Source organism: Pelecanus crispus, chromosome 5, assembly GCF_030463565.1.
Source record: "Pelecanus crispus isolate bPelCri1 chromosome 5, bPelCri1.pri, whole genome shotgun sequence".
Classification (NCBI taxonomy): domain Eukaryota; kingdom Metazoa; phylum Chordata; class Aves; order Pelecaniformes; family Pelecanidae; genus Pelecanus; species Pelecanus crispus.
Genome location: NC_134647.1, coordinates 59,456,619 through 59,467,238, shown reverse-complemented (window position 1 = coordinate 59,467,238; position 10,620 = coordinate 59,456,619). Strand labels below are relative to the sequence as shown.

General features: G+C 45.0%; 1 protein-coding gene across 1 annotated transcript; it reads left to right on the top strand.

Annotated features, from left to right (window-relative positions):
* Positions 1-6,714: 6,714 nt before the first annotated feature.
* ZNF281 (zinc finger protein 281) lies at positions 6,715-9,357 on the top strand. Its single transcript, XM_009487536.2, has one exon. The coding sequence runs from the start codon at positions 6,715-6,717 to the stop codon at positions 9,355-9,357; it is 2,643 nt and encodes an 880-aa protein (XP_009485811.2).
* The last annotated feature ends 1,263 nt before the right edge of the window (positions 9,358-10,620 follow it).

The following is a 10,620-nucleotide window of genomic DNA, read 5'->3' as shown; positions in this document are numbered from 1 at the left end:
CAGTGGTACCACCCAAATTGGAACAGATCCTTACAAACTTGCTAAAGATTAGAACTGTCCATAGACTGATTTATTCAAGATAGCAAGGACAATTCTGTTAAGACCTGCCAAATCTAAAAGCTGAGCAATCCTTTTACGCCCTGCACACAGTGACAAATAGGACTGTAATTAAGCATGCAGCAGTTCCGTTCTTCAGTCTCCAAAAGTCAGGATTCTAACTCCGCCAAAGGTTTTTACTTCTAGTTGACATCTACTAAGAACATGTCCTACTTTTCAATGAGACGTGAAAAACGACAGGTGTGCTTCTATGTTCTCTCCTCTCTACACGTGGCCAGTTTCTCTGTATAGAAACCTTAACCTTTTCAAGGCATAGATGGCTTTATTCTCTGTTTATATGCTACTTAGAATAATGTGGTCACAGTTCCTCTGGGTGTTTGTACATGCTATTAGAACACAAAGAAAAAATACAAACGTGCCTTCTATGCTTCTTAATGAAGGATATTTGGTTTTTACTCCCAACAGATATAATAAACAGTTGTGGATAAAATTACTAGCTTGATTACAACACTGCTTAATTCCCAGAAGCCAAAGAACATCTGACCAGCCTAAGCAACCGAAGGGTTGAGGCAGCCACTCGCAGAACCATACTGCATGTAACACCACGGCCCACTGAAGAAACAGAGAAGCTCTCATTTTTTGCAATTAATAAGCTAAAGAAGCTGAACTATCAGTTCGTAAGACCGCATTCTTCTTGACATTTCAAGCCACCTGAGGATCTTTACCTCTTTATTTTGATCTCAGTCAGGCCACAAACTATCCTATACGGGTAATTCTTGCTGACAGTGTTGCGTGGAAAATTACCCCTCGTTATCAGTTGTGGGTGCCAAGACCTCGTAACTCATTGCAAGCAGTAAGTAAAATCCTGGTTGGGTTGATTCTATTACCATAGTTTATTGATGTTAAAGGGAAACCCCACCACCACCACGATGAAACAAAACAAGACAAAAAACCTCCCAGAAGTCTACAAGAAGAGTTAAGATAAGAACGTCCACCAGCACTTCATATCGCTAACAGTTAAATATTTAAATGAGCTGATATCAAGCTCAAGAAAAGCAAAAACTTGGCATACCAATTTAAGATCTGGAATCTCTAATAATTTGTTTCTGAATTTTCTGTAAGATTACTGTATATCCAAACCTATGTAGCTAACTAGTTTGTCTGCCTGTGTTTATCTGAGATTCACAGCTTTCAGAAGAGATGGAGAAGCAATTAAAAACATTATGTGTGCATTTCTAGGTTAAAAGGAAAGCATTCCGGTGTGTTGGAAAGCTTGAGTGTATATATTTTTTAGTCTTAATATTGTGGCAAACAATATTGTTTGGACTGACAGTTTTGGCAAGAATTTTCACTCATGAAAGTACCTGAATAACAAGCAATGCGTGATTTTACCCACTCTTCTGGGAGCAGCCTAAGAAAGGAATTTTTATTTCTTTTCCTTGATCTTAACAACAGCTGATTATTCTCTGCTTCTTACTATGGCATCTACCCATTCCAGCCTCTTGCCTGGGAGGGAAATCCCTAAAATCCTGGGAACCTGAAATGGAGACAGGAGGAAATAAAAGTGTACGCTTTACACCTCCTCTGTTTTTTTTAATAAGTATGTATAAAGCAGGTCCTGATCAGATTCATAAATAAAAACAATTACATTATTTATGTATTTTTACACTATTTACATTCGTATTATTAGCATTAACATTAAAAGCTGTCACTGACAGCTTTCAGTACTATGAAAAAATTATTCTTTAAAAGCTTTGTACTAAGGGACTTTGTTTACAATGATTTTTTCAGAACATTCAGTTACAAAATACCTGCGATGCTGCTTATATTGCTGTATGTTGAATAATTTAACTGGTTGCCAGTTGCCAGTTGCCTATGTTCAATGCAATTATGATGTGCTCGTCTTACTTCCTATAACTTCAATATTTACTTTTATCTCAGATAAAACTAATTTTATTTCACTGTAACTTTAGAGAAAGTTTCCGAATTTTTTTTTTTTTCCTCCCACAGGCTAAATGCAGATTTCAGATGATACTCAGAATGGTCTGTTAACACTATATTTAAAGAGATAACTGGGATTTTATTCTACAAATAATTTTGCATGTGAGTAATTCACTTATCTGAGTTGCCAAGCTTCTGGATTCTGGTTGTTCTGTTTACAAATAAGCAGCATGATATAATTGTGGTATATTTCATATGAAGGCACACTCCAAAATGTAGCTGTCTATTCTTTGCATCTATTTTTACTTATCGTTAAGGTCACTGACCTAGTCTGTAAATAAATGAAAGGAAGTATTGGATTTGGGCTTTTTTGAAAAACTACACATAAGAAATGAAACAAAACCACTATTTCTCCCAAGGATTTCACGGTGGCATTGGGTAATCCATGGAAATATTACATATGAATGATATCTCTTATTACTCCCTGCCTAATAACATAGTGATTTTGCTGATGAGCAAATCCAGCTGTCTTCAAGTAATTTGCATGTTGGATTAAAAAGCTGTAATTTCTTCGTTACTCAAATGTAGTTTCTTTTCAGAAAATATTTGCTGTCTCAAAGTGAAGTTTTTTTTCTTGATGTATTCAAGTGGCCTGTTTAAATATTAATATTACAAGATAGGGTCGCTTTACAAATAAATTTAAAAATAGGTTATAAGCATGTGGTGAATCTGAGTTACAGAAGCATTTTCTTAGGAAACTTTACTTTCACGTTTTATTTCTATTTGCTGTTGTGTTCTTCTTCCTAGTAATTTGCCTGTATTTTTCAGGATTCTGACTGCAGATTGCAAGATTCAGTAACATGTTGCACCGTTAACTTAGATCCTGGAAACACATCCTTCGGGAAGGTGAAAACATTTGGGGAAACTCACTGAAGTGATTGTTTTGTTTGTTTTTTGCTTGTTTTGTCTAATAATAGACCAATTTGAAGCAAGCTGTTAAACAAAATTTGATAAATCATGTATACTATTTCCTTACTTGCATTATTTCCTTTTTTATGTCCTCAGACATCTCCTACTTTCTTCCTATTTCTAAAATAATTAAGTGGGGTGTATATATGCAGGAATATATTTTTAGTGTCGAATTTAGTAATATATGTTTTCCTAATTTCAGTTTAAAAAAAATCAGAAGTAGAGGTGTTTGCTTCTTCTCCGTTTGCTTTAGCATTTTTGTGTTTCCACTTTTTCTTTTTAATTTATTTTGCAGTTTTGTTCAGAAGACCATTCAAACAGAAAATTCATTTTTCTAATTAATGTTTCAGATCCTTTGGTGCTAAGTCTTTCATTGCCAAACAGTTGAATACCACAAACACCGTAGGGATGTGCTCCCACGTTATCAAATAAATGCTCAAGGTACAGCTTATAATGTTGAAAAATAGAAAAATAAATTGACCTTGATGAAGTGTGTCTTCTTTTGTCTGTTCCCAGGAAAGTTTATTTCAGGTATTTCTACTGCTGAAATGATTAGAGTTAACAGCTTTTTCCCTCCATTTTATTTTACAGGGTCTCTTCATCTTCCTGATATATGGGGTGTACAACACAGAGGTAAGTCTGCTTGGAGTATCTCAAGGCTGACAGAGTGAATGAGAGAAATGACAGGTTTCTTATCTTGATAACTGAGGGACAAAGTTGGCTTTCCATATGAGTGTCCTACTGCCCTTCATGCTTGGACTAGCTTATATGCATCCCAGCTTACCATTAAACACAGACACCCTGAATAAAGGGACAGACTCATTTCTCATAGGCATTGACTAATATTTTACTGCTGCTTTAAGTTTTTTGAATTCCTGGTCTTTCTTTTAACACTTAGCTAAACCTGACAGTCCTAAACTTTATTTAATTTACATTTAAAAATGAACTGTTGGTTTACATACTATTTTAAGGAAAGTATTTAAATTATAAAAGGAACAGGTTTTACTTAATTGACTTCAAAATTTTGTTGGGTATAGAAATTGCATCAAATTCAATGTTTTACATCAATTATATATTTTTAAGACTTTTAAAATCTGAGCCAAGGCTTCGTACCAGTTAGGCCTATGGAAAGTACTTGATTTTTACAGGTTGAGCTGTCATAATGGGAAATATTTTTGACAGATAAAGCATAAAAATCATACAGAATTTATCCACCTTATTCCATTGCTTCCACTATGTTAATGATAAAAATTAGCGTTAATATGTTAAATTCCAAGTTTTTAAGGTAAGGTACCTCTTCAGTTTACATTTTAATAGAATTTGGAATTCAGTGGTAAACCCCTATAGAAATATAAAAGGCTTTCAAAGTCAATAGATAGAAATTAAGCAGGATTCTATTCAGATTTTATTAGCATTCAAGTGGGCGCACCCTATTACAAAAACAGTGAAAAAGGTCTCCTGATTGCTTTCACCAAAAAAAGCTATTTCAAAATAACGAAACTTTTATCTTGTTTCCGTTATAAGGATGAATTATTTCCATACATGCAACTAAAACAATGAGCATTATTAGTAGTGTGGGGTTTGTTGTAACAGTGGGCCAAGGAATTCCATACTCGGGGTCCGCTGCTTGAAGCAGAGGATGACAAGCTGATGGCTAGGTGTACCAGCTAGCCAGTGGCTAGCTCTGCACTTGATGTGCCAGCGCTGTATTCTCAGCTGGTAAGAGGCTGAGTCACATCGACGTGCTTCCCAGTTTGTACCCGGTGAGGATTTCCAATGAAACGTGCACCAGCGGTGGGAAAGCAGTGCGTATAAAATACGCCCAATTGGTAGATCAGATTAAAATATTCTTTCTTATTGGTAGTATCTGACGGACCTGGACAGGCTGGATCAATGGGCCGAGGCCAATTGTATGAGGTTCAACAAGGCCAAGTGCCGGGTCCTGCACTTGGGTCACAACAACCCCATGCAACGCTACAAGCTTGGGGAGGAGTGGCTGGAAAGCTGCCTGGCCAAAAAGGACCTGGGGGTGCTGGTTGACAGCCGGCTGAACATGAGCCAGCAGTGTGCCCAGGTGGCCCAGAAGGCCAACAGCATCCTGGCTTGTATCAGGAATGCTGTGGTCAGCAGGAGCAGGGAGGTGATCGTTCCCCTGTACTCGGCGCTGGTGAGGCCGCGCCTGGAATACTGTGTCCAGTTTTGGGCCCCTCAATACAAGAAAGACATTGAGGTGCTGGAGCGTGTTCAGAGACGGGCAACAAGGCTGGTGAAGGGTCTGGAGCACAGGTCTTATGAGGAGCGGCTGAGGGAACTGGGGTTGTTTAGCCTGGAGAAGAGGAGGCTGAGGGGAGACCTTATCGCTCTCTACAACTACCTGAAAGGAGGTTGTAGTGAGGTGGGTGTTGGTCTCTTGTGCTAAGTAACAAGTGACAGGACAAGGAAATGGCCTCAAGTTGTGCCAGGGGAGATTTAGGAAAAATTTCTTCACCAAAAGGGCTGTCAAGCATTGGAGCAGGCTGCCCAGGGAAGCGGTTGAGTCCCCATCCCTGGAGGTATTTAAAAGACGTGTAGCTGTGGCGCTTAGGGACAAGGCTGAGTGGCGGAGTTGGCAGTGCTCGCTTTACGGTTGGACTCGATGAGCGTAAAGGTCTTTTCCAGCCTAAACGACTCTATGATTCTATCTCACGTCTGTGAGCTCAGGTAAGCTTCACTAACTCAGGGGCATTACGTGCAACCACCGTCATTGTTTTGAGATAAAAGTAGCAACGGCCCCACTACGACCTGTTAAAAATGTTAAAATTTCAGCATCTCTGAAACGGCGCCCTTCAGTAAGAGCGAACGGGCTGAGCAGCCAGGCGCCGCGTTCTCCTAGGTGTTGCGTACACACTGCGGTTGGGCAACCACGTCAGCATCGGTGAAGCTGCACCTGTGATTTTAATTGCAGGCTGCGAGCCGCCCGCGGCGGGAGAGGGCGGCGTTCGCCCGGTCCCGTTAGCCGGCAGGCGCCCGCCCGCCGCGGCCGGCGGGGCCGGTACCGCGCAGCAGCCGGCGGCTCGCCCCACTGGCGGCAGCTGCCGGGCTCTCTGACGGCAGGAAGGATGTCGCCCGCTCTATTCTTAGCAAGGCGGCGGCAAGGCTAAAGCGCGTGCTCGGCACCGTCTCGCCTCCCGCCGCAGACGGCGGGGGCCGGCGGCCCGCGCGGGAGCGGGGCCGAGCCTCCGGCGGTGCCGGCCCGCGGCCGCGGCAGAAGGCGGCGCGGGGAGAAGGGGGAGGCCCGGCCCTGCCCTGCCCTCCGCGGCGGCGCCCACCAACATGGCACCGCCGCCCCCCCCCCCCCCCCCCCGCGCCAGCGCCGGGCGGGCAGGGGCCCCTCGCGCCTGCGCGCCGCCCGCGCGCCGGCTGCCCGGCCGGCCGGGCCGTACCCAGCGTGCCGCGCGCCGCGCATGTGCAGTGCGAGGCGCAGGGGCTGCTAATTCCATTGTGGAGCGGACGCGGCGTTATTTTTAACTGGAGGCGGCGGCGGCGGCGGGAGCCGTAAGTGCAGCCCGGGCCGGGGGCCGCCCGTCGGCGCGGGTGGGGGTGGCGGCGATGCGCCCGGGCGGCGGCTGCCGGGCCGCCGCGGGAGCCAGCCGCTGAGCGGGCGCCCGCCAGCGAGGCAGCGAGCGGTGTCCGGCGGGCGGGCGGGCGGGCGGCGGGTCCCGCAGCCCCTCTGGGCCGCGCCTCCTCTCCGGCCCGCCTTCCCGGGGGATGAAACTCGGCAGCGGCTTCCTCGGCGGCGGCGGCAGCAAGAGGGCGGCGGCCATGGAGCCCACCTTCCCCCCCGGCATGGTTATGTTCAACCACCGCCTGCCCCCGGTCACCAGCTTCACCCGGGCGGCCGCGCCCCCCCCGGCGGCCCAGCACCCCCCGCAGTGCGTGTTACCTCCGGCCTCCGCCGCCGCTTCCTCCACGGCGGCGGCCGAGCCCCCGGCGCCTCCTCCCCCTCAGGACATGACTTTCAAGAAGGAGCCGGCGGGGGCTTTCCCCTCCGCTCCCTCCTCCTCGCAGAGGAGCCCCTGGGGCTTTCTGCAGTCCCTGGTGAGCATCAAGCAAGAGAAGCCCAGCGAGCAGGAGGAGGAGGAGCCGCAGCAGCCGCAGCAGCACCATCACCACTACGGGGGGCTCTTCGGGGGAGCGGGGGAGGAGAGGCCCCCCGGCCTGGGGAGCAGCAGCGGGGAAGCGACCGGCCAGAGCGTGATTCAGGACCTCAGCCTTCTTCACCACCTGCACCAGCATCCCCACCGAGACCTGTTACTGAGTGGCAGAGGCGAGGGCGCCCCTGGGAGCTCGGGTGAGCCAAAGCACGATGCCCAGGTCAAGAAGGCAAAGAGGCCAAAGCCAGAAACTCAGGGAATCAAAGCCAAGCGGAAGCCAAGCGCTTCATCCAAACCCCCCCTGGTGGGAGATGCGGAAGGTGCCATTGCGTCCCCCAGTCAGAAACCTCACGTCTGCGAACACTGCAGCGCTGCCTTCAGGAGCTCCTATCACTTGCGCAGACATGTGCTCATTCACACGGGGGAGAGGCCTTTCCAGTGCAGCCAGTGCAGCATGGGTTTCATCCAGAAGTACTTACTGCAGAGACACGAGAAGATCCACAGTAGGGAGAAGCCTTTTGGGTGCGACCAGTGTAGCATGAAGTTCATCCAGAAGTACCACATGGAAAGACACAAGAGGACGCATAGTGGAGAAAAGCCATACAAATGTGACACTTGTCAGCAGTATTTTTCAAGGACTGATAGACTGTTGAAGCACAGAAGAACATGTGGTGAAGCCATAGGTAAAGCAGGTGCTGGAATGGAGCCCGGATCGTCAAATAACATGGGTAGCTTGGCTGCGTTGTCTCAGGGAAATACAAGTTCCTCAAGGAGAAAAAGTAAAACAAAAAGTATATCCACTGAAAACAAAGGAAATAAGTGTAGCAGCAAAGTAACTGAATCTCAAGTTACAAGTAATGTGGCCATGCCAAATTATGCAGTTGATATTCCTATTGTGTCTTCCAGCGGTGGTCTAGTCGGCACGGGCGTAGAAGAACTTCAGAAAAAGGTGCCAAAATTGGTCTTGAAAAAAGGAAGCAGAAAACAGGCGGACAAAAGTTACCTTAATTTTGTATCGCCGCTGCCAGATATTCTGGGGCAAAAACCACTGTCTGGGAAACAGAGTGGCTCTCTAGGCCTAGTAGCCAATACCGGTGTAGAAACTATTGGCCTTCTCCAAAGTACAGGTGGTAAACCAGGTCAAATAAGTAGCAATTATGATGATGCCATGCAGTTTTCAAAGAAAAGAAGATACTTACAAACTGCAAGCAGTAACAGTGCCTTTTCAATTAATGTCGGACACATGACTTCCCAGCAGTCCGTCATCCAGTCTGCAGGTGTTAGCGTTATGGATAACGAAGCTCCATTATCTCTTATTGATTCAGCATCTTTAAATAGCGAAATAAAGTCTTGCCACGACAAGTCTGGTATTCCTGATGAAGTCTTACAGAGCCTTTTGGACCAGTACTCTCACAAATCAGAAGGCCAGAAAGAAGATCCTTTTAGTATAACTGAACAGCGTGTGGACTTGCACACCTCAGGAGAACATTCAGAGATGGTTCAGGAAGAAAACTTGAGCCCTAACTCTCAAACAGTTTCAAATGATAAGGCGAGCATGTTGCAAGAATACTCCAAATACCTCCAACAAGCCTTTGAAAGAACAACCAATAGCACTGGTTTTGCTTTTGGACCCAGTTTCCAATTTGTTAGCTTGTCTTCAACCCTCCATAACCACACTCTGTTTCAAGACAAACAGATATACACTACATCTCCACTTGAGTGTGGCTTCAGCCAATCCGTTACCTCAGTATTGCCAACTGCGTTGCCAAAACCTCCGTTTGGGATGTTGCTTGGATCTCAACCAGGCTTTTACTTGTCTGCTTTGGAGGCTACACATCAACAGTTGACTCCTTCTCAAGAGCTGGATGATCTCATCGATCCGCAGAAAAACTTAGAGACTTCATCTAACTACCAGTCGACATCTCAGAAACTGACTGGCCAGAAGGAACAGAAAAACTTAGAATCCTCAACGAGCTTTCAGATCCCGTCTCAGGAGTTAACTAGCCAGATAGATCCTCAGAAGGACATAGAGCCTAGAGCAACCTACCAGATCGAGAACTTTGCACAAGCGTTTGGTTCTCAGTTTAAGTCGGGCAGCAGGGTGCCAATGACTTTTATCACTAACTCTAATGGAGAAGTGGACCATAGAGTAAGGACTTCAGTGTCAGATTTCTCAGGGTATACAAATATGATGTCTGATGTAAGTGAGCCATGTAGTACACGAGTAAAAACCCCAACCAGCCAGAGTTACAGGTAAGGTCCCGACTGTGACCAGGCTGTGGGGTCTTCTTAATGTAATTTTGTTTTACTTTGACAACACTGCCATTGGAATGTTTCTACACGGTCCTATTAAGAATAATGTAACATGCCCTTTCAATGCAACTTTTCATATTTAGTTTATTTTGTTAGTGTGATTTTTTTAGATCTGTTTATTATGGTTTTTAATCAAAAATCAATAGATTAAAATAGTGTTTTTGTTCAAGTGACAATGTTTAGCAATCAAATTTACATTATATAGATTGTCAGGGAATAGCCCAAAAGTTTAAAATGCAAAAAATTAACTTTGTTCCTAGGACTAAGGTTTATTCTAATTGCTTTACTCTCAGGAAAGTGTAACGAAGCATGGGAATTCTATGCACCACTAGTGTATTGGAACTTCCAATTTACAGATAGTGACAAATATATCTCAGCTTTTTAACGAAGGGATCTATGGCATTTTAAATTGCTGTCTCTTGTATCTGGGCTGATCTGAAAGAATTTTGCTACCTAAATCTCGTCGGTTTTAAAGTACTCCTGTTCTTCCAGGTGATGCTCATTCCAGGCAGGTGGAGGATTCTTGGGTCTGTATGAAGAGCCCAGAATGGTAGCTTTAATATGAACAATAATGTCCCCAGAACTCCTGTGTAAGACTGTAATTCCGTAAAGAGATTCTGTTGACACAAACCGTGAGAACAAAACGTGTGCGTCTGGTTCATGTCATTAGAACCCCAACTTGAAACTACAGTCGTAATCCAGATAATGCTTTTGGGATACATTATTTATTATACATGGTTCAAAAAAGCTGGTCTCTTCCCCTTTTCCACATTCTTTTAGTGTATAAGGTGCCCTCTCTTTTGTTGTGCTCACTATTCCTCCAGGCTTGATCTTGGTTTTTTTCCCCACTTAATTTACACATTTTCTTCCCCTTCTTCCCTGCTCACTCTCTCGCCCCAACTTAATAGCTAGCATTTAAAAAGATTTACATTCCAGAAAGTGCATACCTTATTATGTACTTTCTGATGTCTTATGACATCAGATTATGAACGATAAACACCCACGTTTTCGAATTATGTCAAGGTTTCCATGTACGATAAGAAATAATATACTCCCAATTGTACATACTAAGGCCCCTGTCCTGCATCAGGACCAGCTGACACGGACCCCTGTGCCCAGCAGGGTACCGGTGGTGGCACTGGAGCTCTGTACGGATATAGGGGTTTGCAGCAGTTCATCGTTGCAGGCTTTTAGGGCCTAAGGCTGC